Source organism: Myxocyprinus asiaticus, chromosome 15, assembly GCF_019703515.2.
Source record: "Myxocyprinus asiaticus isolate MX2 ecotype Aquarium Trade chromosome 15, UBuf_Myxa_2, whole genome shotgun sequence".
Classification (NCBI taxonomy): Eukaryota; Metazoa; Chordata; class Actinopteri; order Cypriniformes; family Catostomidae; genus Myxocyprinus; species Myxocyprinus asiaticus.
The window spans coordinates 18,999,252-19,026,188 of record NC_059358.1 but is presented as its reverse complement, the minus strand read 5'-3'; the positions used below and the strand labels follow the sequence as shown (position 1 = coordinate 19,026,188).

Here is a 26,937-nt window from a genome sequence, read left to right as displayed (position 1 = left end):
TGGGACAGTGCCATTTGACGTCGTCCGGACTGCAGGAAGCATTCATCGAGGCGAGAATGTTCAGGTTCCTCTGGGGGAGACCACTCAAGGTGAAGCTCTTCGACCACCCTTGTAAGGATGCAAAGCATCTCCCTGTCAGTGGTGCATGCACGTTCCTCTCCCTCGGTGGGTGGAGGGGCGGCAGCATCATCCAATGGTCACTAGCCTGATGCAGCGAGAGACATGATTTTGTCATTATCATTCCCAGTGTCAGAACCACTGCACAAGATGAGGCCGCCCGCTCTTTCAGAAGGTCGGAGCTTGTCACACACATAGCATATTGGAAAACATGCGCTTTTGAGAGATTTAGGGGCTCACGGGGTGTGTGCCGCCACGAGGTCCACCTCAGAGTCATCCTGCTCGAACTTGCATCCCCGCCATTCCTCCTCGTGTGAATCCTCGGGTATCGGGTGGATGATTCGCGAGCGAAGCATCTTGAGACTCATGCCCTCACAGTGAGGACAGTCTGTCTCCATGAGACTCCCAGACATTAAACGCAGCTCTCATGCTGATCTGATGTTGGGATGTGCCTCTCTCACAAGGAACACTTACGGAAAGACCTCTATAAAAAGACGCGAACACGTAAGTGACTCTTTTAGATATATAAATATATACACATATTTATATCACATAATATACAATACACAATATACAATTACTTTTTAAGGATACACAAACCCTGCCAAAGTGCTGCGGAGAATCAGGTTGCTGAGGCCCGTTCACCAGCGAAGCGTCAATCGACGAGGCGGTGTGATGTTCTCCGGAGCACTGTAGGGGAGCAGAAAGTCTTCCCGTGAAGATTCTGCCCACTGACTCATGTATATCTACGGCGAAGGTAGAGGGCCTCTAGGCAAGAGATGATCGCTGTCTTGAAGGAAGAAATTCTGAGGAAATGGTGTTTGTGCACCTGTTTTTATATTAGACAGATTTGTGCCAAAGCAGGAGGGGCTCAAACACCATAGCCAATATTAGAATATAGGCGTTATTGTAGAGAGGTTTCAACTAGGTCGAATAAGCAGGTATTCCCCATATGCGTTGCTACGCAATGTCGAGTGTACTGAGTCGTAAGGGAACGTTTTTTTCGCACTGTGGTTTTTGCTCATTGTTAGATGTTGGTTTATGAATCCAGACTCTTTGCGGAAGAAGTCAGCCGGCCTATATTTGAACGTCTTGTGTTTGGTTTGTCTTTGTTTCACACGTTTTAAACTTTAGCTTTATTTGCAAGCACCTCCGAACGTGTGGATGTGGTTCATTATTTCGTCATATTTCCTTCGTTCAATTTTGTGGCTCCAGCGTGTTTCGATCGTGAACGAATCTGTTTTTTAATGAATTTTTTGAATCAATTGATTCAGTGATTCACTCATAACACATGAAGACGCTCATTTGTCGCCACCTACCGGCATGAAAGATATACAGAAATGTTGACTAAACTAATCTTTTTGTGAACGGATTCAAAAGACACGATTCACTGGGATGAATCAAAATACCTAACCTCGCGCACCCCCTTGACAGGTGCTGGCGTCCCACAGGTTGAAAACCAGTGCTTTAGCCCATGTGAGGGTGCATCCATCACACAGCTGAAAACAGACAGACTTCATATTTTATATAATACATCGTAAATATGCAGTATCTAATCTCACTAAAAATCTAATTTCCATGACAAACAAACGTCAAACTGATAAATTCTTAGCATAAATCACAGTCTTCCCTTCACTTTCTGCCTATACACTCTGCATATTTTAAGTCACAAACTTCACATAAAATCTCCCAGCAGCATCTTTTCAGTGATTCCATTACCCTCAATGTCATTATGTAAAGAGGGTCAACTGAGATTGAAAATGACTCAAATCTCCATATACTCCCAGGGCTGTTATAGGTCTCAACAAGACACGCCGGGGACGAGAAGAGACAGCAGTGTTGATATGCATGGAAGGAGACCTGAGTGGCTGCTGGCTTGGATTGAATGGGTTGAGAACTATGGAACTTATTATGCAGTCCTGACATCTACAGCAGTACCGAGAGTAACACAAGACTAAAGGTGATCTCACAGTGTTCAGCTGTGTGAATAATTACAGTCAGGTGTGCTTGAATTGAATCTTATTGGAATGTTGCAATAGATGCTTAAAGATGATACTTTTAGCATTAATTGTCCAATTTTAATTACAGAACTAGCCTATGTAAAGTTCATAATTACTGATTCAATACAGCTGAAAGAAGTCATTTTCATACAAGTTATAGTCTTTCTAAAATATGCAGCAATAGGCCAGTTGTTCTGGTATGTCGCAAAACAAAAATGGGTTGCAGGTCTGTTTTGATAGGGTCAGGAACAGATGGGAAAATGCATTTTTAATAGCAACTTTGAGTATTAAAGTGCACTGACTGATTTCTTGTAAGCTCTGGAGAGGAAAGGGGAAGAAAACTTTAGAGCAATTTTTCCTGAAGAAAATATTACCAAAATAAAGCTCATTTCCTTAGCAAAAATTCTGCAAAAAGGATGTTGTAATCATCTTATTGTGGTCAGAAGTCCAGCAGGGTGTGAGATTGCACAGGAAGCACAAATGTATGATTTCTGTTATAATAACCCATGATGTAGTGCGTCTCAAGGCTGAATTTTGTTTTTGAGGCTTTTCTGTTGCACCCTTTCTAGTTAAATCAACAAAACAGTTTCAGTTGTCATGTATAATAACTTTAATGATTCAGACATACATATTCTTATCTACATCATCCAGAGATGAGCTCTATTACATGATACAAAACAGTTGTCTAAATTGAAAAAAAAAATACATATAAAACAAATTAACAAATTCATGGGAAGATGCAAACAACAGCACACCTGACAAGATGATTATCCTGCTGACCTGTGAAACTTCCAGTGACAAATTTTCTTGCTCAAACACAACCTTTCAGTCACTCTGACACTTAGTCAGGAATAAATTCCAATGTCATTTCAGCACAGGATTCCTGATCAAATAAAATAACTGTCTTTAATTGCTAATCTCTGGATAAAGTATTTAGATTAATGGTCTGTGTCCATAGCAAGTGCTTTAATTTGATTGACTTGTGCTATTTTCAACACCCAGAGCATTCAGGAGTTTTAATTTTTGTCTCTTTCAGTATATCTAGAGCTTTAGTGGTAATAAGTACACAATCTGAAACTGTTTGCACATAAGAGATCATCTACACACACTGAGACTATATAATTTATATAACTTGATATTTTTCATGACCTAAGATTGTATCCTACACTGACTGGAATAAAGCATGTGTGGTTCTTGTGAGGTTGAGAATCACAACAATGCACTTTACAGAGGGTTTGTTTCCTAATTTGTTTACGCCAAGTTCACTAAAATATTAATTAACTGAAAAAAAAAAGACATTATTAGGCCACTTACATTGTAAAACTGTACCAGACAATCCACTATAGCTACTGTAATGAATAATAATATGTGGTATCTTCATACAGGACATATCAGGTGTCCCATGTACCAAACTTCTTAGCATACCAAACTTCTCAAACATTTTGTCCAATTCATTAAGACAAATACTTTAAAAAACAAAAAACAAAAAACAAACTATCAATATTCTGAGAAGTTTAATACATTCAATCTTCATACGAAACTCTAAAACAGTGCACTTATCCTGAAATGCTTCGTACTTTACTAATTAATTTGCAAACAAACTGTAAATTACAAAACAGAACAAGACTGGTGATTCAGCTACACAGATGGATCACAAAAGGAGTATGAAATACATAATACATTTTTTAATATCAAATCTACAATGATTTGTCCAATACAAATCCATGTTTTGGCACTGTTTCTCTCCATTGTTTTACCTTGAACCAGAAGGAAGCACAGTTCTGTCACTGTAGTGAATGACATATAATCAGCAAAAAAAAAAAAAATAAAAAATGCTTATTTAAATGTCAATTTTGATTGTGGACAACAGGGATAAACTATTTCAGTCGCAGTTAGTGGCTCAGCAGCTTACACTAATGCACGGCCCTATTAGGGTAATTTATTGCTTAAAGTTTATGGTGGTCAGTGGGACTCAACCGTTTGCTTGATACACTTTGATAGAATTAAAAACGAAAGACTCAAAATCTACTCTAACTGAGCAGTATTATGTACTGTAATTTTATTACCAGGAAAACCTAGCAGTTTTTATTTTGCTATAAATATACTAATTTATCCTAAATACTTTAACGACTTTGTGTTGATATTCATTTAGCACACTTTAGGAATGGCCAAGCAAACTTGTGTATTTCTTTTGTAAGTCTAATGTTTAAAGGGTTGCCAGGTACCTACCGTACCTATACCATACATTACAAACCCATTGCTGGTGACAAGAACCACAGAAGGAATCACACACCACATATCTGACAGTACTTACAGTAAAAGTGCTGTAACATGACACATCATAACTGTTTAATTCTTCTATTTTCTTACAGAACTAGTGTACAGTCTTTGGTCTATAATAAAAACCTTTATAGGCCCATTAAAGAGCAACAATTCAAGGCTTTCTCCTTATTTAAAGCAACAAAACTAAAAGACTAGATTGATGGTTGTAGAGTGGAGATTACATCAGTGAAAATGACCCATGGCTTCAGCGGCTTTCACTCGCACAAGTGGATTTGGATCCTGTAGCAACATTACCAGACCTGAAGGAGAGTTGGAAAAGAGAGATCGAGACAAAGAGAGAAAGAAATATGAAGGAAACTAATCATTTTGCTGAACAAATAAAAAGGGGGATTTTGTGATAAAATAGAAAATAAAAGGACTACTTCATCGGCAGTGCATATTCCAATGTATTTTGCAATACAAAATCACCATTAAAATACACAAACAAAACAATAGAGTTTGAGAGTGCAATATTGTATTCTACAAAACAACAAATTTATCACAATAACAAGAATGTGCTGTCCTTCCTGAGATATCACACTAGAGATATTACTAAAGGACTGCAGAACCCACCCTTGGTCACTGACCCCATATTTATATGGGAGAAATGCTCATCAGGAAGGTTCCCAAGCAGAAACCCTACAAATACACATATACAAAAGGCATGTTAGGAGCATTGTGGCAATTTAATTTAATTCTAAAAAATGTGTTTGTGTTTCAAAAGAGTGTAAGCAAGAGTAACCATTCTATGGCACATTTAGGCTGCTTTTACAACAGGATTTGGTTGGTTGGTATGAAAGGGGTTTTCCCGTAAAACTGCGGAAGTGAACCGCTATTGATGACATACAATTAGCATCTTTGCATGCACCATACTTAATATGGTATAATGCATTTTTCATAGCTGCTTGTTTCCAAATAAATTGCCTTTGTACAGCAGCTCACATTCTTCACATCTCTTGCAATGCATCAACGGCAGAAAAACTAAAGTATGTGTGTAAGTTTTGGTGGTAAATCAAAAGGGACAAAAACATAATTAAATTGTGTTCTTCTTGGGTTAGTTACCTAGTTACAATGGTAAACAGCTGTTACTAATACTCGCAATGGAACTCATGTAAATGCACCATTGGATCCAAAAGAACAATGTGAATAGAGACCAGCTGGTGCAGGGAGAGGGGGGTTGAATCGAACTCAGGTTTGGACCAAGCAATAGAAGCCTGAAAACAATATGTTTTTCAAATAAGCATAAAATGCAATATTAAACTAAAAAAATGGTACCTATGAACATGGCAGCACCGGCTCTGATCTCAGCCCAGTTACTCTTGAAGAACTGAATGACTGTGATGTGGTAGAAGTTCAGCATGCCTGGGAAATCCTGGATCTTTGGGTAAAATACACATAACACTATTTTATTTCCTTTAACTAGAGATGCTTTCATTAACAAATGGGCCATGGCATTACAGTATTTTACTGTAAATTTTTGGAGTTTGCATAAGATTACAGTTTCATAAACTAGATAGGTAAAGTGTCTGTGTCAAGACAAACGTTGATGTTGGCTTGGCAAAGCCTTGTCTGAAAGCTCGATAGAATTTCCGACAGACTGTCACATAGATAAACCATCAGATGGATGGATGGATGGACAGAAGTAGACAACTTAAAGAAGATTAAGTTTGTTTGAATTTGAACGTTTTACAGTTGGTTTGAATTAACGAGCATTCCGTTGGCCCATTTGAACATTCCATCAATGTAAGTTTATGGGATTTGTACCATTTTTGATCCTTCACTGTGTGAAAACCACAAGTCTGATCAGTTAGAAAAGACAAAGCATACTATTCCAGAACAGTCTGTTTGGTGGATGTAGTTTGAAAGCTCTAGGAGGAGTTAGTGTTAGAAATCTTGGTCTCGGTTTAGGGATTTTGAAAAAACCCTAAACCAACTTTGTAGAATAACTTTGTCAAGCCAACTATAATTGCTAAAGATACTGATGAGTATACAACAGAAGAGAATTAACTATTCACATTTGGCTTAGCAGAGTTATTATTATAATAACCATTATAAAAGGGAATATATCAATTCATAAGCATGCTGAGTTGTATCAGATAAACAGAATGTCCTATGTAGTATTCAATCCATGTTCTTATAATAAAGTTTTGGATCTTGCCGTACTATGTATTTGGTGAGGTCATTAATGAACTCTCCATAATGCAGACCCTTCTCCTCATGAAGATGGTTCTGGAACATAGCAGAGATCTGTGCCGAACCTACAACTGGAGCACACACCCGCATGGCATACTTGCATGCCTAGGGGAACAAAGAGGCGCACACACACACACATGCAAGCATGCAAACAGAAACAGACAACTTGCTTTTGGAATTCAAAAGTAAATGTCTCATATTGCACTTAATTTGATAGGAACATGTAACACATGTAAAAAAAAAAAATTTTTTAATTGCAATACAATTCTGGTACACTATTTTTAATATTTACAGCCATTACAACAAAAGCAATCTGTGCAGGAGCGTGCACAGACTAAACACTGACCTTGACAACTTGAGGGTTGGGATCACTGAGGTGCAATAGCAAGCTGACCAAAACATTGTGGATCTGGTCCTTAAAGACGGGCTCACCTGAGCCAAACTTTGACAGGTGTCCCATGAGCATGATGGAAGCACATCGGATGTCATCATTCTCCTGATTGAATATGACAAATGATCTATGATCAAATGCTTAAAACAAAACCTCCACACCCAAACTAAGAGGCTTGTACTTTGTCAAATTTCACCAAAAATAATATACAAATGAACTGTGAATTGTGAGATCATTTTTAAGATGGTAGGAGTGTCTGGTAGGACCAAAATATAGTTTCATGGTATGGGTAATTTTACATCATAGTAATGGTATATATATCACAAAATAGTAAAAAAAAATATTTCCTCCCCTTTTCTCCCCAATTTGGAACACCCAATTCCCAATGCACTCTAGGTCCTTGTAGTGACTCGCCTCAATCTGGGTGGCGGAAGATGAATCTCAGTTGCCTCCGCTTCCGAGACCGTTGAGCGCTTTACCATGAAGACATAGCGTGTGTGGAGGCTTCACGCTATTCTCTGCGGCATCCACACACAACTCACCACGTGCCCCACCGAGAGCCAGAACCACATTATAGCGACCACGAGGAGGTTACCCCATGTGAGACTACCCTCCCTAGCAACCGGGCCAGCACACTCTGGATTCGAACTCGTGACTCCAGGGGTGGTAGTCAGCATCTTTACTCGCTGAGCTACCCAGGCTCCCACAAAATAGTTATTTTTACAGGAAATTCAACAAAAGATTAAAAATTTAAATATGGTTAATTGGATATAATGTATTAAATAAACATGTGGCAATGTCTATTTTTGGATAATCCAATGAATTAAATAATTTGCAATTAAAGGTGCTCTCAACTGATTATTTTTTCTTTTTATTTGGAACTTGATGGATGCAAACCAAAAGATATGATTACTTATAACAAATAGATTGTAAGTCTGACATAAGTGCAAGAAACAACTCTAAATTCTGATTGGCTAAGCCCATTAACAGCCACATAAATATAATCTACCACGGTTTAAACAGTATAAAAAATTCTCTACCGGTTGACACATTTCTACTGTTGCACTGTATATACACTCTCATGCTGCCCTGCCTTAGATTGTAGAATAAATACGACTATTGCCACATTATATGGGATATTAAAATGATGCACTTTCGCTCTACACACTCACATTCTCCAGAAAGGGTTTAATCTTCATGAAGATGTAAACCACAAGCAGGTGGACGTTCTTTTGGTCCAGATAAAGCAGTATCTTGGACATGCCTGACATGGCCTCCAATGTGATGTGTTTTCCCGGGTCATCCTTCTCCTCCATACCTGAACTCATGGCTGCTAAAAGCTCCTTTGCATACTTATTCACCTGATCAAGAACAAACAAAAGCAGGGAGATCACTGTATAACTGCATATTATAACATACTTAACAGACTTCTTATGTAGGTAACGACGTACGACTTCACTTGACTGTAGAGAGAAAACATAAAAATGCTAAGTATAATAATAGAACAGTGTAGAAGTGTAGAAAGTTCTCTCTCTTATAGGCAAACAACAGGGTAGATTTTTCAGGCAGCATTTGCTAGGTAACATCTCAATAATTGGTGAAAACTGTTTTTGCATCAGACAACTTCCATACCGATTGTCGCATAAACAAGTCTCACATCGTTGCCAAGAAACACTGCCCAAAAACAATTAGCTGGACTCTTTATCCAAGGTGTATTTGTTTATAGATGTAAAGCAGAGAGTCTGTACCTTCTCAGGTGAGCCCACAGCGATGTTCCCCAGGCCTCGGACCGCCAGCATGCGGACATTGCCGCAGGAGTCAGTTATTCTCTCCATCATGTTGTTCATTAACATGTCCAGAATCATCAGTTCAGTCACCACATGGTGGTTCAGCAGCTTAAAGCAATAAAGAAATCTTGACATTTATAACAGCTATTAGAAGACATTAAACTAGGAATAAAATTGTTCCCATTAAAAATAAAAATGAGCCTGTGGGTTCAACACGTTTGTGCCATGGTTTATCTCATGTCTAATGATACCTCAAAACATTTATTTATTAACGTAATTTATTAATTACATGTCTATGAATTGTAAGGTGTCCATTTTCAACAGTACCAATGATAATTCTCTGTATGCTAATTCGCAGTACAGAGAGAGAGAGGAAAATAAACTGCAAACAGAGGTAAAAATGAATAGAAATGAAAAGGCAAAGTAATTTCTTCTAAACACATATTTAAAAAAAAAAAAAAAACTTTACTACAGCAAAACCAGTGAATAATCTGTGGCTTTGCAAAAGCATAAGCTACCATTAGCTGTTTTAGAATGCTGAACTGACATACCCTCTTAAAGGGATAGTTCACCCAAAAATGAAAATTCTCTCATTATTTACTCACCCTCACGATATCCTAGGTGTGTATGACTTTCTGTCTTCACCAGAACACATTTGAAGAAAAACAAAGATATCTCAGCTCAGTAGGTCCTTAAAATTCAAGTGAATGGTGATTCGACTTTTGAAGCTCCAAAAAGAACAGACAGTCAGCTTAAACATCATTCATACGACTCGAGAAGTTAAATTAATGTCTTCAAAACAATACGATCGCTTTTGGTGTGGGAAAAAAAAAATCTATATTTAAGTACTTTTTAACTATAATCCAACGCTTCCGGTAAGCTTCAGGAGAGGGTGGAGATCATGTGGTCTCTTGTGTGACATAATCGCGTTGTCGTGTTAATCTCACATTCTCCTCTTGGTTGACACATCCAGGATAAGCACACATATGCACCATTGTGAGTAAAGAAACAGATAAATACAGATCTAAACCAATATCAACAAAGCTTCTGTACAGTGTTTCTCCTTCTCACTTGTAAACAGCGCTGCTCTTCCATGTATATCACAGGTGCATCAGTTCTCACATGTTTCAAATGCCAATGTGATCACGTCACGCGCATACCACTGCTGACCAGAAGGATGTTAATAAAAGCACTTAAATATTGATCTTTTTCTCACCAAAAGCGATCGTGCCGCTTTAGAAGACATTAGCTGGAGTCATATGTTTATGCTGACTGTCTATGATTTTTGGAGCTTCAAAAGTCAGATCACCATCCACTTGCATTTTAAGGACTTACTGAGCTAAGATATTTTTCTAATTTTCTTCAAATGTGTTCTGGTAAAGAAATAGTCATACACACCAGGTATATCATGAGGGTGAGTAAATGATGAGAGAATAAAAATCTTTGGGTGAACTATCGCTTTAATATTCACATTATTTCTATACTTCAAATCACATTTATTCTACAGCACAACTGACAGACCACTATGTGACTCATGTTTAATAGCCTGTTTTGAGTAGCAAGAAACTCTTCTCACCTCAGAGAAAAACGCTGTGACTGTGATCCTCTGGCACTCATAAATATTACTGAGAGAAGGGCAGAGACTCTCCACAATGGCAGGGAGTCTTGGACCAGCATGCTTGGCCATAGCTCTGATACAAAGAGAAGAAAAAGCACCTTCAAAACCTGCACTTTAGCCCCTCGATTATTCCAGCCCAAACTTCCTGTCTCAATAAAAAATAGATCAACAGAGGAAAAAAAAAAAAACAGTGCTTGTCAAGCAAATTCATGGGGTCTTTATCAAGTCGTTTTTTGGTTGAAGATAATTTTATTATCTTGCCCCATCATAAACATGAATACAACGTTAATGATAAAAGTTTGGTTTGCAAACAATGAACAGTCTGAGCAGATTTTTCATATGAGAGAGAGGAGACAACAGGTGTCTGTACCTGGAGAGCATAGAGACTCCTGTCGTGTGCTGCTGTGGGTCCTTCATCTTGTCCCAAGCTCCCTCCTGATCTAATGGTTTCACCACAGCGTCAAGCTGAGCTCGAGCCAGCAGGATCCGCAGGGCCTCCACGGCCACCCTGAACAACACAAAGAAGAGAAACACAGATGTCTCATTAGTGCTCTTCCAAAACTTGAGCTGCCTTGCTGTCTTCCGTCTGCATGTGCAGTAACCTTTGAATTCAGCATCCAAAAGTGATTGATTTGAAACACTGGCAGCAACTCTGTTAACACACAAATTTGTACCACACAAACAGTGCTCTTATTAGAACCACATGAGAGACTTGAATAACATCAGAGTTCATTACTACAGAGGTTGACATTAGCATGTTGCTAAGCTAAAGACTTAATACTAATAAGAATAAAAATACATAACACACAAATATTGGGTGAAAGTATATTTTAATTAGATGGAATTATTTTATATTGATTATGAGGTAAAACTTTACGATAAGGTTCCATTCGGTAACATTAGTTAATGCATTAGGTATCAAGAACAAACAATGAACAATATATTTGTTACATCATTTATTAATCTTTGTTAATGTGTTAATAAAAATACAATTGTTCATTATTAGTTCATGTTAGTTCATAGTGCATTAACTAATGTTAACAAATACAACCTAATTGTAAAGTGTTACTGATTATGCAGTACTGAATAAAATACAATGTTGACTTTGTAATCTACTTGTACCTTGATAATCACAGATTACTATGTACACAAATAAAATGCAATAATGATTGAATTGATGAATTGATACAACACCGATTTTGGCCTAAATGAGATATCTTCTAAGGCAGCATACAATTGCTGCCCACTGTCTGGAACAGCCTTTGCATTAGGAGTACCTATAATGTCTAAAAATGTTGTCAAGGAGGGCAACTTACTAGGCTTTGGAACTGAGCTAAAGTCTCTAACAACCAAAAAAACATGATATTTTTCAAAATGCTTCTATATAGTCGATCTTGATTTCTAAGGCTGGTTTCAGCTTCCACTGGTTTTGTCTTGATGCATAAATAATTTACACAAAATTAATCTTTTACAAAAGATAATGTTTAAAAATACAACACCACATTTTTGTCTAAACTTGGAATGAGCATGACAGCACATTCCATATTTATGGCACTTACCCACACACATCAAAGTTGGCCACAGAGTTTTTGTTGGTTGTTTTGCGGTCTGAAATGATGCTGTTGCTGTTGAGATCTTTTGGCAGCTGAACTCCCACACTGGAGCCCAAACGCACCAGCAGAGCACTGAAGAGCTTTGGAAACACAGCAGCCACGGCGTCAGCTGACTGACCGTTCAGCATCATCTCACGCAGGGCACATGTCATCTATAAACACATAAATGCACATATATTTAGAAAAGACATGATTATATTGGTAAAAGCTGATACATATGCAACAGTCACTGGGCTTTTTTTTTTGTTTGTTTTTTTTTGCATATAGCTATACTCTATATAGCTGAATTTTAACCTTGTGTAATGTAAACATCAATTACGTTGACAGCTATTCTAACACTCACAGCCAATGGGTGACTGGTGGCGACTTTGGTCAAACCAGGCCTCAGCATGGACTCCTTCTTATCCGCATAGGGAACCATAACATTGAGCTTCTCGATAATCAACTCCATGATTTGAAGGGCCAAAGTGCTGTCTGCTCCCAGAGCCATCCACATTTCACAGCTCCAGCTGGAGAAATCACACACACATGTATGGATATCATTGTAACAAACACTCAATCATGCCATTATTATGCTTGACCATCATGAAGCTCATGACAGATAATGAATGCCATGCACATTAACACACACACACACACACACACACACACACACACACACATACACATACACATACACATACACATACACAGAGTAATCACCTGTCGTAAGGCAGTGGGTAGGCGACAAGTGTGTTGATGACGGTCTGCAGATGCTGTGTGGCGAGGATGAGGATGGACTGACAGATGGCCATCTTCACCTGCTCTTCACCAATTACCTGTAGCCGACAGTGTAGCACCTCCAACATCTCTGGTACCTGATAAAGAACAACACAAAACACACACACACAGTTGAGATGAGAAGTAAAAAATGTCTTAATAGCACATAATTTGAATTGGGGAGAAAAAGGGGAGAAAAAAAATAAATAAAAAATAAGCAAGACAACAATGATACAATAAAAGGACAGTAAAACCAGTAAAACCTCACCTCCATTGTGGAGACAAGGATCCCCATGAGGTAAAAGGCTTAAGAAACAAACTAAATAATCTTAATTAAAGAAAGTCTTAATGATTATGTAAAAATGCAGAAAGGTTTGTGTGAGGGTTAAGTTTAGAAATAGAAATCTTTTTTGTGTGTGTGTGTGTGTGTGTAATGTACCAGATCCTGCAGGCCAGAACCTCTGTTCTTCAGCAGAGTGTTGAGGATCACACTGGAAGCTCTGGAGCAGTTGGACTGTGAGTCCACCAAACCATCAAACAACATAAACAACAGCGTGCTCAACTGCTGCTGGGGCAGACGCTTACTAATGACCTAAAACATGAGATGGGGGAAGAGAGGGAAAGAGAACGAGAGTGAGTCAGTTCAGTACAGCAATCTTGATAGGAAAAGAAGTGATCTTTTTAGGCTCCTCATAGCTTTAGAAGCATCGATTAGGAGAACAGTACATTAAGACAGTTTACCTTGGTCAGCTCAGAGCAGGTTTTGTACAAGACTGAATGGTCAGGATTGTTTAGTTTCTCACGAACATCTAAGAGATTCTCGACTGAATCGTCCTTATAGTCCAGCGAAAAGCCTGTTTTAAAAACAAACAAAAAAACAAACAAAAAAAACAAGAAAAAAGGGAACATAATACGGAATTTAGACAGTGAGGCATAGGCATAGAGATGGTATGAGAAGCAAAATGCATTTCTAAATATTTCAGGGGCGAAAACACTAATAGTTCACCCAAAAAATCACAGAATTAAATTTTTTAGAAGAATATCTCCGATCTGTTGGTCCATACAATGCAAGTGAATGGTGACCAGAACTTTGAATCTCCAAAAATCACAAAGTCCAGTGGTTAAATCCATTTATTCAGAAGTGATATGATAGGTGTAGGTGAGAAACAGATCAATATTTAAGTCCTTTTTCACTATAAATCTCCACCTTTGACCGGCCCCAACCAGTAGATAGCGATATACATGAAGAATGTGAATTACCAATAAAAACAACAACAAAAAAACTAAAGAAGAATGTGGAAGTGAAAGTGGAGATTTATAGTAAAAAGGACTTAAATATAGATCTGTTTCTAACCCACACCTATCATATCACTTCCGAAGACATAGATTTAACCACTGGAGTCTTTTAGAATACTTATGTTGCCTTTATGTGATTTTTGGAAATTCAGAGTTCTGGCCACCATTCACTTGCATTGTATGGACATACAGAGCTGAGATATTCTTCAAAGAAATCTTCTTTTGTGTTCTGCAGAAGAAAGTAACACATCTGGGATGGCATGAGGGTGAAAAAATTATGAGAGAATTTTCATTTTTGGGTGAACTATCCCTTTATCATTCTAAATTCTTCAAATGTCTGCAGTAAAGTCTCATTATACATTGCCAATTTCCAGATAAATGGGATTATGCACTGAACAGGTCAGTACCTTCATAGCGCAGCTGAATGTACATTAGGCTATAGATGCAGTCAATGGCTGCCCGGCGCACCTCAGGGTTCGGGTCTGAGCACCGTGGGGCCAGACGGCCCAAAAGAGCTCCCAGATTATGAAATGTCACCAAGTTCTAGATAGAGAGAGAAAGAATGAGGGGGACAGAGAGAGTCACAAAGCACTGAGACCTACTGTAAATTCTTTCACCAATGCACATATCAGTCAGTGCCAGGAGAAAACCAAAAATATTTTGAGGAAAAAAAGAAATAATGCACCCTTGTTAAAGTTTCAGCTTGGTCAGAATAAAACTAATAGGTGCTTAAAGTGAATGTTTTGTATCATTCCACAGTTATAAAATACCCAGAGGACATTAAAGGATGAGAAAGATTTGTCTACGCCACTATGTATTGCCAGCTCTTTTTAGGTTTTTACCAGATCTTTTTAGGTTAATACACTCATGGCTATAAGTACTTGGACACACCATTCTGATGAATGGGTTTGGCTGTTTCAATTTCACCCATTAAAAACAGGCACATAAAATCAAGCAGACAGCCATGCAATGGTCTTAGACAAAAACTTTTAATAGAAAATTTTTTGTCCCTGTGTACAAAAGTGAGGTCCATAAAGAAATGGTTTACTGATTCTAGTGTGGAAAAACTTGACTGGCCTGCACAAAGCCAAAAAACCTGAACCCAACTGAACACCTCTGGGATGAATTGGAACACTGAATGCAAGCCAAGCTCCATCAACCAAAATCAGTGCTAGACTTTAGAGATGCTCTTGTTTCTTAATGGGAGCAAATGCTGACAGCTATGTTCCAACATAGTGGAAAGCGTTCCTAAGAGTGAAAGCCATTATAGAAAAACATAGCAGCAAAGGAAGGCCCAACTCACTATCAATGCCTATGGTTTGGGTGTGGCTACATATGGGTGTTGTTTTAGTGTTCACATATATTTGGTCATGTTGTGTATATAAAAAAAATTATTTAAAAAAAATCTCAACTAAACATACAAAACACAAAATCAAAGCAAAACAACAAAAACAAAAACAAAATAAAAACTAAACAAATCTAAACAAACAAAAACGAAAATTAAAAATAAAACATAGCAAAGCAAAAATGAAACCATAAAAAAACAAAAAGCAAACCAAAACCAAACAAAAACCATAAAAACAAACAAATATAAAACAAAACAAACCAAACCAAACCAATAAACAAAGCAATGTATCTTCTCAAATCTATCTTAGTTCAAATTAAAACACTGCCCTTGACATTGAAGTTCCTTACCTTCACACTGAGATTGTCCAAATAAAACTGCAGTAACTCTGCCGTGGTCTTCACTGCTCTCTCCCGCTCATGCTCTTGCCCTGAGCTCAACCAGCTCTCTATATGCTGTGAAAATTCAAAGGACTAAATAAACGTGGTTCAGAAAAAGGGACTACGAAGTTGCAAGTAACATTTACAACTTATTTACCTTGAACACAGATTGAAGACCATCAGGACTCAAATCTCTGGCTAACACATTTCTCAGCAATTCATGAAGAGCGTTAAAGGTTTCAGAATATAAGGCCTGGGGGGGGGGGGGCATGGTGGTAAGAAGGAAAAAAAATAAAAAATAAAAAACAAAACAGTACCGGTACATAATGCATATTACTTGCACAATTTAATGCCTTTTCACTGAAGGATGTTTAAGATCCTAAACATGGATTTTCTCTCTATTCTCATCAAAAAATTATGTCAAATGTTATATAAAGCCTATTGTAATGAAGTTGAAAAATTTGCAGGGGGTGTGTATATTTTCTTCATACCTCTCTCTGCTGGGGATCCAGGGCTTCTTCATCTTTACCTTTGTCTGGTGTGTCTGCTGTTGGAAGCCCATAAACTCCATTCAAACATGTTTTTAATAAGTCAAAACTCTCGTTTTCTGTTAAAGGGGGATCTAAGTTTCTGTAGGCTTGAGTCAAGTTATTAAACTTTCGTTTTGTGAAATCTACGAATTTACCAGTTTAACCGATACGGTGTTATAATACAGTATATAAATGCAATTTATTCGGAAGGAAAAATGCTTAAAAGTGTGTTACAGTGAAATGCAGTCATAAGATGTGTAAAATTTTAAATAACATGACAGGATACATGAGGTTGGCACATGTGGTCAAAACAAGATAGCGAATAGGGGTCCGCATAACATCCGCTGGTTCAGCTTTAATGAAATCCTGCAGAAAAATAAAAAGACATGAATCCAACAGTCCTAATAGTACTTGTAAACTTGTTTTGGTGGTGATCAGTGCATACTTAAAAGCAGGGACTAAAAATGGTTCAAGGAACGAAAACGAAAATGAACAAAATCTTTAGCAGAATGTAACCAAAAACCGGAACAAAATGATTTTCAATTGTTCCAGAGTGAAAACTTTATATTTAAATGCTGGTAACTGGTTATAACAGGTTAATTTTATTCCGATCATTTGTCCATGAAACTAAAGGCCAAAGGGTTTATCACAGTAAATGTTTGGAACTACACAACTTCTTGTTGCCTAAAAAAATTAAACATGTGCTTTGAACCTGAAGGAAACTGCTGCATCACACATTTCTTTGCCTAATTCCCCTTTGTGGCTGTCACATTCTGTGAATGAAGACCTTTTTAACAACTACAGTTGCAATCGAAATTATTCAACCCCCCCAAGTCAGTAAGGATTTACAAAGGTAAGCTTTTCTGATGACCCAGAATTTTTAAAATTTACATCTATATCAGTTGAGTGACACATTCAAAGTCATAGTCATATAACTTAATATTTCTAAATAGAAGGATTTAAAAAAAATACAACCATGTCATAATTATTCAACCCCTATTGCATGTAGCTGTTTCTTAAATATGTAAGGCTACACAAGTAATTGTTTTAAAACAAAATTAAGTAATCAATCTGCAATGACACTTATTTAAGTTTTAAAATTTAAGTTTAGCGTTGTAAGCAAAAATGTATTTCTATGCAAAAAATTCAATTAAAAACAATCTGTATCAAAAGCTAATAGAGGAGATTATTTCATTATACAAGAAAGGTCATGGCTAAAAGTACATTTCCAAGGCACATCAATTTCCAATAGACAAAGTTGGCAGCACCATTCATACATATGTTAAATATAGTACAACAGCAACCTTCTTGGGGTGTGGAAGAAAGCAAAACTTCACCAAGGGAAATGTTGACTTGAATATTCAAGAAATAATTAGGAAAGACCTGTGGAGCCCTGGAAGAAGGTTTTATAGACGTATGACACTAAACTGAAAATGAGTTTTAGACCCATGGGTCAGCAGTACGTCTGGAATAAGATGACAAGGTGATGACAAGAATGACACCATCCCCACAGTCAAGCATGGAGGTGGGTCAGTCCTGTTATGGGGGTGTTTTGCGGCTGCAGGAAACGGCTATCCTGACTATGTGACCGACACCATGGATTCTTTCAGGTATCAGGCCATTTTGGCGTGAAAAATGTGATGCCTTCAGTGTGTAAATTGAAGCTTGGTGATCACTGGACTTTCCAGCAAGACAATAACACCAAGGATACATCCAAGTTGTCCAAAATCTGGTTCAGGGATAGGTCGTGGAATGTCCTTAAATGGCCCTTTCAGTCCATCATTAAAATCCCATTGCAAACCTTTGTTGGGATTTCAAGGAAGCAGTGGCAGCACAGAAACCAAAGAATGTCAATGAGCTGGAAGCTTTTGCTGATGAGAAATGGGTAAAAATTCTAATAGAGGTGTCTGAAGCCTGAGAACACTTACCTGAAACATTTATTTGCTGTTATTAAGGATAAAGGATGCTCCACAAATGATTGACTTTGGGGGTTGAATATTTTTGACATGACATTTGTGGAGAGAATTAGTTATTTTTTTTATTTTAAAATTTGGGTTAACTGAACACTTTGTTCTCAAAATCACTCAAATGTGTATTAAAAACGTACTCTGACTGTTTACTGAGGTTTTAGTTTATGTGTTTTAATTCACATCACCAGAATGTATTGCTGGTCAGGGGGGTTGAATAATTTTGATTGCAACTGTATGTATAATTACTACATATACATGCAAAGCTAATCCAGGTACAAGGAAAGCATTATTAGAGTAACAGTAAGAAGTACCAAGTCTTCACTGAATTATTAGATATGATGCATTAAAACAGATTTGATGCAGCCAGATTTTGACTGAGGAGCAGATCTGTAAATAAAATTGTACTTAACTGTTAATTAACTGCATGTTATGATTTCTATGCCGATAAATCCACCACACAGGGGGAAAAAATGGCTTATTTTAGTTTATTTTGGTGAGGCAAGTGGCTTATTTTGAGCTTGTTTTTCCAGACCATGTTGCTTGTATCTCTTGCGAGATCTGGCAACACTACAATTAGTATTTCACCGACCCCTTAGCGCAGAGCACTGTCATTTTAAAAAGAACATTATTAACAGTACTTTTATTTTGTTCTAACCGGTAACATTTTGGAAAGGAGACTGCGGAACAAAAAATACAGTATTTGCTCAGAACAATCCGAAATGAAAAACATTTAGTTTTCAGTCCCTGCTTAAAAGGCAGATATCAATGTTTTGTGACATACAGATTTGAACATTTAACTTATGAGCCAACAAAGTCTGCATTAGAAACTAAGATTGACTGAGATTTAAGCCAATGTAAATTGAACCGTAAACTTTTTTATATGTAGACTCTAAAGTTGTCAAAGCAAAGTAAAAGGCCTGGTAGAAAAATATAAAACTGAACAACCTTCAAAATCAAACGTCTTACCATCATAACACCCATAAGCTCTTGTTTGCGTGAGAACAAGAAGCCCTGTTTACAAACACAGGTGCTGATCGCCTTGGCAATGAGTCCAATGCTATGAATCAGACTGAGCTTCATTGTCAGGTCCTATGAAGTGTACATGCACAAAAACAAAGATAAAGAGAGACAAACACAAACTCAAACTGTGGTTTATAGAACACTGCAAATGTCAATCAAAAAGCACAAGCAAATCAAATCAAATACAGTACCCCTACACAAATCAGCCCAGCTTGGTCAGTATTCAGACACCACCAGGATTTTCTTTCCTGGTCACGGTGGCTACACAAAATGCTTATTATAAAGTAATTAATGTGTAACACATCTTAAAATCTACTCAGCACGTGATTCAGTAGAAGGAGGGTTGAAGAAACGTGTTTGTGTAAATCAGAATTGATGAATCAAGCCACCTAAAATATAGAAAAGCCAGAAAACCAAGTAAATAGAAAAACTGTGATGCTTTAGTAAGACAAAGGTTATCAGGTTAGTGAGCACCTTTTGACCTTCTCAAAAAACATTTAATGTTCACTTCATTTAAAAGTGTAGTTAAAAGTGAGCCTTAAATGTCATCTTAATCTTAAAATCTAATAGCCTGTAACAACAGAACAGACCTTTTCCAAAAAGATTGGACTCAATAGGAAGGGCTTTATAAAAAAAAATTCCTTATAAACTAATACCAGTCTCAGTGTCATAAAAAGACTTTTATATGCCTTTTTGAGAAGCTCGAAAGGCTATACTTTAAAAGTTTTCATTGCGGCATAAAGACTGAAGAGAGAGAAGTTCAAGTTTAAAGGTCAGAGGTGAGAGAAGGTCCTTATGGCGGCTTCCCTTCACGGTACCTTGGTCTCTACTTTAATTCCCAGAACCTGTATAACAATAAAAGTAATGTTCTAGTTTAATTCACAAAAATGAAACAACTGATTTTAACAATAATCATAATGTATAACTCTGTTATGACTGTACACAATGGACAATAAGAATGATGAATTATGTGACTATTTAGAGGTGTGAGATATAAACTAAAATGTCTTTGGTCTTTAAATCTGGTCTGTGATCATTATATTTAATTAATTTAAACTGGAGTGCAAAAAGTTAAAACAAAATTAGTTGCATGGTCCCCTAACAGTGAAATTATTTTTTTACAGCCAAATTACATTATGAATACTAATGGGATATGAATCAGCACTCAAAGAGAATTAATGATCCTTGGCACTAAAAAATAATTTGGATCAAACTCTAAAATAACTGCAGACTCTAAAGCAACCAAGGGAATCTTGTCAACAAATGTACTAGGACATTCAGAAGACTCGTTCAGCAACAAAACTCTCACAGAAGCAACACATTTTTCAGTTTTGGGTCTCACTGTGGTCACAAACAACAGGAAATGATTAATGTATTCATTCTGAGAATTTATTTTTTTTGCTTTTTGCTTTTTAAACAGAACTGAATTAGAATACTTCCAAAAAATACTTTAAACTTTAAAAGGAATCCCAACACAGCAAGACAATTATTTTAATCGGTTATTTTGTCTTGTTTTCCAGTGAAAATCTAAAAATCAGTAAAACAAGAATTGCATTAAGGACCCAAAACGCATAAGACTTGTTTTCAGGGATTAGATATATTGAATTAAGTGAACCTCACTAGTTTTTCCTTGATTTAATCATAAAATCCACTAAAATTGTTTGGTTTTTTAAAAAAAAAAAAAAAATTAAAAAAAAAAATATATATATATATATATATATATATATATATATATATATATATATATATATTTTTTTTTTTTTTTTTTTTTTTATTACATTCAAATAGTACTGCTGACATGCGATTAGCTTTTTCTTATCTTTTCTGATCAATGTCTAGATCCAGATTGTTGTGTGGGGTTACATTACTGAGTACAGCCCCTTGTGATTTACCTTGGTATTGAACTGCTTGGAGATGTTTTGCAGAATGACGCTATCAATGCGAGTGAGGAGCTGATCTTCTGGCGCATGCATCGCAACATATCCATAACACAAAATCAGAGTGCTTTTCATTTTCTCCACATCAACGTCATTTTTATCCTGGATAAGGAAAGTGACAAAAAGCACATCAGTGCAATGTAACAATACAAACAAGTTAAATCTGAAATACATTCAATCAACAATTTGCTAATTTTCAAAACTTTTCCATGACCTTCCCAATCATTGATGATTTTTAATTAATCATTCAGACCGATTTGTCAACCGATTCACTGAAAAGAATTGACACAAAACAACAATTCACTTACAAACCACAATAGCTTGCTAGCCAATTTTACTCTTCCTGAGAGCAATATAAAGCCAATGAAATATTTTAAAAGCAGAGCATAACTAAAGCAATGTATTTTCACAATAAATAATTCATTGACTCTTCTGTAACTTTTAAGATTTTCTTAACCTCCATGAATTTGCCAGGCTGGAAAACAAAATTTCAAAATTCCCTGATATTTCCATGGTTTTCATGACTGTGCAACCCTGGAAATATAGTTATTGAAGCTCTTTACAAAGCCTAATATAATTATCTTTCTACTATTTAAGCCTTTGCACTATAGGCCACAACGTACTGCTAAATTATTTTAAAAAATATAATATGGTGGAATATAAATGAATTCATAACATCTGATTTGGAAAACTAAAGCAGATCTTTGGAATCTGTAATACATGAGAAGAACAATAAAGCTTGACCTACTTTGAGTAGACCAAATATCCCTGAGGCTTTCCTGAAGGCATCAGATTTCCCAAACTCCTCCAGTTTTTCCAGAGTGCCATCAAGATGGCTGCTGGCACAAAGCCCGATTCCCATGGCAACACCCTACAAAACCAATTATTGCATGTTACTTCCATCACTCTCAATTAGCAGCTTTTAAATGACTGCTAAGCCTCAGATTTCCAAACAGTGGACCAGTATCATTCACATACCAGTCTACGATTTTCTGAGATCTGTGATAATTCACATTATAGCTCTGAGTAGAAGAATGCTTTAATGCATACTTGTCTTGTAATTTGAATTTCATTGACCAACTGTGTTCATAGTTCACACAAAAATGAATTACAGTCATAATGTGTTACAAACCTGTATACTGTTATTTTTTCATCTACATGCAGCACTTTTCCATTCATCGTCAGTTCATAGTGAAAAACACACCAAAAAAAAAAGCACCACTGAAACAGTCAGTACAATTTTTGCGCTACATTATAAGTAGGGCTGGGTGATATGGCAAAAAAATAAAATCTTGATTTTTATCAAACTTATAGATGATTCACAATTCGATTTTGTCAACTTAAATGTACTCCAACATGATTAAAATGGAATGTTCTTTATTAGAATGCAAGGCAACCTGTTTAGAGAAATCCAAGTTCTTTTCATTATAGGAAACAAAGGTGTGCAAGAAAAATGTACAAATGCACCACATGGGGAAATCAAACACACCCATATGTTCAGAAATAATAGAATAAAATAAGAAAACTGCAAAATCCTTCTTAGCCAGTGTAGGTATTCATTTGATCTAAACCAAGTCTATCTAGAAAGTTATCTAGAAATCAATATCTATAAATTATCATGTTTATCTAGAAAGTACTCATAGTATATCAAACAATTTGTGTATATTCATAAACCCAGGGCCGTAACAACAATATAATTTGAGTGGGACAAGTCCCCCCCAATAATCAGATATGGCCAGATTGTCCCCGTAATAATTGATATCTTTGTAGCTGTTCTGCTGCAGATGAAGGCAGGACTCAAGTGTAAGACGCTATGTAGGAACCTTGTGGATTATCCCACCGCCACGCATCAGCAAGCAGTTCAGGTTAAGAGTGTTTGTGTCATGTGAGATTTAAGTATCTAACTAAACATGCAATATTTGCCCAATACTCTATGACTGAAATGTTGTACAGACCAATAGTCATTTTCAAGGGTGTAAACTATTCACCAATTGGTGAACTTCACCATTTTGAATTCAAAATATGTCATGTACAGTACGTGATTTGTATGTCATTCATAACTGTGAATGTGAAAATTTTAACAGAGTACTTTTCAGCATATCAGGCTTAAGACAAAGAGCGAATGTGTGTATATTTTAAAGGAATTGAATGAATGTGGTAATCTGGCTGGCTTTTGAAGTAGCTTTTAAGAAATTATCAATAAAAAAAGAAAAACACAAAGTAGAGCATTATCACCAAGATCAGAACTAGAACATGGTGAGACCAGTGACTTGTGACTTCTATTGTGCTTTTAGGTTTTGGCAAGGACAGTGTCATATATTCTTAATGCAAATATTATTAGATCATTTAAAATCATTTTAAGATTTTCTAAATAATTTCTTTGTCTTTAATTTTGAATTTTGTACAGCATCTCCTAAGTGTCTTCTTTTTAAGAGACCCTTTTTATTTTGAGTATGTCTTGTCAGGTTTGTGCTCAAAAAAATAAGCCACCAGTTAAAGGAGTAGTTCACCTAAAAATGGAAATTGTATTTTTACTCACTTATTTACTCACCCTTATGTTGTTCAAAACCCATATGCTGGGTTTTTGCTTGGAACATAAAAATAGATATTTTAAGCAGCTCTATACCACAGAATAACAGTTTATAGTGAGCAGGAGCTGTCAAGCTTCAAAAAGGACAAATACTATAAAGCGCTATTAAAGGTTCAGTATAAAGACAGAATACTGTAGTCCATATGACTTGTGCACTATATTCCAAGCTTTCTGGGGCCATAAAATAGCTATGTGTTGTATGGACTACTTTTATGGTATTTTTATAATGATTTTATTTTCTCTTTGGACCTTGACAGCAGTGGTAAATATGAACTGTATGGAAAAGAGCAGCGTTAGGATTCTTGAATAAAATATTGTGTTGAGATTCTACTGGGAGGAAAAAAAACAATGGACAACTTGAGGGCAATAAATACAGTAATTTTGTGTATTTTCTTTTTGCTAATCAACTAACACAGTCATGCCATTTTACAGAAATGCTTTTTGAAATGAAATGCTTGCTTTTTGCAATGCTTTTGGGAAACACAGCCCAGATCGAGGACGGCATTAAAACAAGCACTGTGAATTATTCTCTTCCTTATATAACACTTGGTGGATTTACAATGTATCTTATTATAGTGTTTGCAAAGTTTTTATGCAAAATCTCGATTTCTCGATTTAACAAAAAATAAAAAATCGTGTCAAAACGCAAATTTGAATTAATCGAAAAAATCTGAAAAACCGCCCAGCCCTAATTCCAAGTATTCCAAGTCTTCAAGTCATACAATAGCTTTCTGTGAAAAACAGACTGGAACTGAAGTCAGCCACAGAGGGGATGATTTTCAGTGAATAACAACTTAAACTTTGGTCTGTTTCTCCCACAAAGCTATCATAAGACTTCAGAAGGCTTGACAGACTTTTGGAGCTTGACAGATGTGGTCTCTATGAACTGTAGTTGTATGAAAAAGAGCTGTATGAAGATTCTTAAAAAAAATTCTCCTTTTGTGCTCAACAGAAAAAAATAACAGCATAGAAGGGCATGAGGGGGAGCATCTAATGAGTAATAATGAAAAAAATAGTAGTGAGGGTGAGTTATAATTTGAGTGAACTAACCCTTTAAAAAGTACAAATGGGACTCTGTATTTTCAATTGGATGATAAAAGAGGAAACTGCATTAAAGCTCATGATAAACATGTGAGTAGAACAGGTCGTGACTGACATGAGCTATGATGTCAGCTTTGCTGCAGTCACTGCCTTACTGGTGGTAGATGTTAACTGGTAAGAGTTCAGTGTACCAATGTCAGCTGGCTGGGTATTTAGCAGACATTTTACTGTACCGTTCTTTCTATTGCATCATTGTGACGAGCGCTGATCAGGATCTCCTGCAGCTGTTTCCTGACCAGCTCTTTATTGTAGCACTGCTGGAGAATCACACCAACACATCTATACAAAAAACTCTGAAGAGAGACAAAGAGACAGAGGAGATTATCATCTGAAGATAAATACATGAGATTCCAGAGAACATACAAAAAAATGTATGTGTTATATGTTATGTTATGCTGTTATTTTACATGCTACATGTTATGTTACATGTTACTGTATGTTATGTTTATTTCCATAAAAGTAAACGTTGCATTATATCAAACTGTATTACATTAAAACATAAAAGTTGCCCTGGTTCCCCTCATTTATGGTTTCATAATATAAAAAAAACACTCAACAATCTTCTAAATTAATGCAATAAAAAGCTGCGTCAATGGCAAATCTATATTTATATCTATGGTGCCAGACGGGCTGGTTTGAGTATTTCTGTAACTGCTGATCTCCTGGGATTTTCACACACAACAGTCTCTAGAATTTACTCCCAATGGTGCCAGAAACCATCCAGTGAGGGGCAGTTCTGGGGACAGAGAATGGCCAGACCGGTTCGGTCTGAAAGTCTACAGTAACTCAGATAACTGCTCTGTACAATTGTGGTGAGAATTTTTATTGTGCCACGGATGGCTGCCTCGGTGTGGAGCTCCTCAGTTCTTTTGTTGTTTTTGTTTGTTTGTCCTGTGTTTAGTAATCTTTTTCCAGTCAGTTTTACACAGACGAACTGCTGAACATTCGACAGTATGAACCAGACAATCTTTTCCCGGTTTTTGAATATTAAGACATTTTGCTAGACATTTTAGTTGGAGGTGCAGCACTGCTGTTCAAGAGATGCAGGCGAGGGAGACGAGCCGGTGCGCTGGTCAAACTCTATCGGCACGGATTTCGAACAGCGTCGCTGAGAATTCACTTAGCAAATCTCCGCTCTCTTCCTAACAAAACGGACGAACTTCATCTCCTCACCCGCACAAACAAGGACTTTTCAACCTCTGCTGCCTTGTGCTTCACAGAAACCTGGCTAAGTGAAGCCATTCCGGACAGCGCGTTACATCTGCCGGGCTTTCAGCTGTTCAGAGCGGATTGCATCGCGGATTTAACGGGGAAAACAAGAGGCGGTGGAACATGCTTTTATATCAATGAAAGTTGGTGTACAGATGTAACAACGTTAAAGAGGATGTGCTGTCCTAATTTGGAAGTGCTCTTTATTAACTGTAAGCCTTTCTATTCACCACGGGAGTTTTCCTCGTTTATAGTGTGTATATTGCGCCAAACGCATGTGTGAACACAGCGCTGCAACAGCTGACTGATCAAATCACAGACACAGAACAACAATACCCGGACTCAGTTATTATTATTCTTGAGGATTTTAACAAAGCAAATCTCACACGTGAACTGCCCAAATACAAACAGCACATCACATACCCCAACAGAGACAGGAACATACTGGATCATTGTTACACAACAATAAAGGATGCATATCGCTCTGTCCCTAGAGCAGCTTTGGGACTCTCTGATCACTGTCTGGTTCATCATCTTCCAACCTACAGGCAGAAATTTAAATCAACCAAGCCAGTAGTAAGGACTGTAAAGAGATGGACCAATGAAGCAGAGCGGGAACTACAAGCCTGCTTCAATTGCACGGATTGGAGTGTTTTTGAGGCTGCAGCCACAGACCTGGACGAGCTCACAGATACTGTTACATCATATGTCAGTTTCTGTGAGGATCTATGCATTCCCACTAGGACTTATTTAAAGTTC

The 26,937-nt window shown here is 36.9% G+C and overlaps 1 protein-coding gene across 3 annotated transcripts in view; it reads right to left on the bottom strand.

Moving 5' to 3' along the window:
* Positions 1-2,703: 2,703 nt before the first annotated feature.
* LOC127452815 (maestro heat-like repeat-containing protein family member 1) overlaps positions 2,704-26,937 on the bottom strand; it is a 54,504-nt gene continuing 30,270 nt past the window's right edge. The window contains exons 20-43 of one of the 3 annotated variants that reach the window (XM_051718562.1): positions 25,143-25,262; positions 22,027-22,149; positions 21,234-21,380; positions 20,160-20,186; positions 19,288-19,410; positions 16,638-16,717; positions 16,313-16,451; positions 15,979-16,074; positions 15,792-15,896; positions 14,504-14,639; positions 13,542-13,654; positions 13,240-13,392; positions 12,744-12,898; positions 12,385-12,550; positions 11,988-12,193; positions 10,799-10,936; positions 10,387-10,501; positions 8,772-8,918; positions 8,196-8,384; positions 6,979-7,128; positions 6,603-6,737; positions 5,715-5,817; positions 5,013-5,078; positions 2,704-4,699 (exon numbers count right to left, since the gene is read on the bottom strand). In XM_051718562.1, coding sequence (XP_051574522.1) covers positions 4,623-4,699; positions 5,013-5,078; positions 5,715-5,817; positions 6,603-6,737; positions 6,979-7,128; positions 8,196-8,384; positions 8,772-8,918; positions 10,387-10,501; positions 10,799-10,936; positions 11,988-12,193; positions 12,385-12,550; positions 12,744-12,898; positions 13,240-13,392; positions 13,542-13,654; positions 14,504-14,639; positions 15,792-15,896; positions 15,979-16,074; positions 16,313-16,451; positions 16,638-16,717; positions 19,288-19,410; positions 20,160-20,186; positions 21,234-21,380; positions 22,027-22,149; positions 25,143-25,262 — 3,009 coding nt within the window. In that variant the 3' untranslated portion in view covers positions 2,704-4,622. The remainder of the gene's footprint in view (positions 4,700-5,012; positions 5,079-5,714; positions 5,818-6,602; positions 6,738-6,978; positions 7,129-8,195; positions 8,385-8,771; positions 8,919-10,386; positions 10,502-10,798; positions 10,937-11,987; positions 12,194-12,384; positions 12,551-12,743; positions 12,899-13,239; positions 13,393-13,541; positions 13,655-14,503; positions 14,640-15,791; positions 15,897-15,978; positions 16,075-16,312; positions 16,452-16,637; positions 16,718-19,287; positions 19,411-20,159; positions 20,187-21,233; positions 21,381-22,026; positions 22,150-25,142; positions 25,263-26,937) is intronic. The other 2 variants (XM_051718564.1, XM_051718563.1) reach the window with 2 other exon arrangements.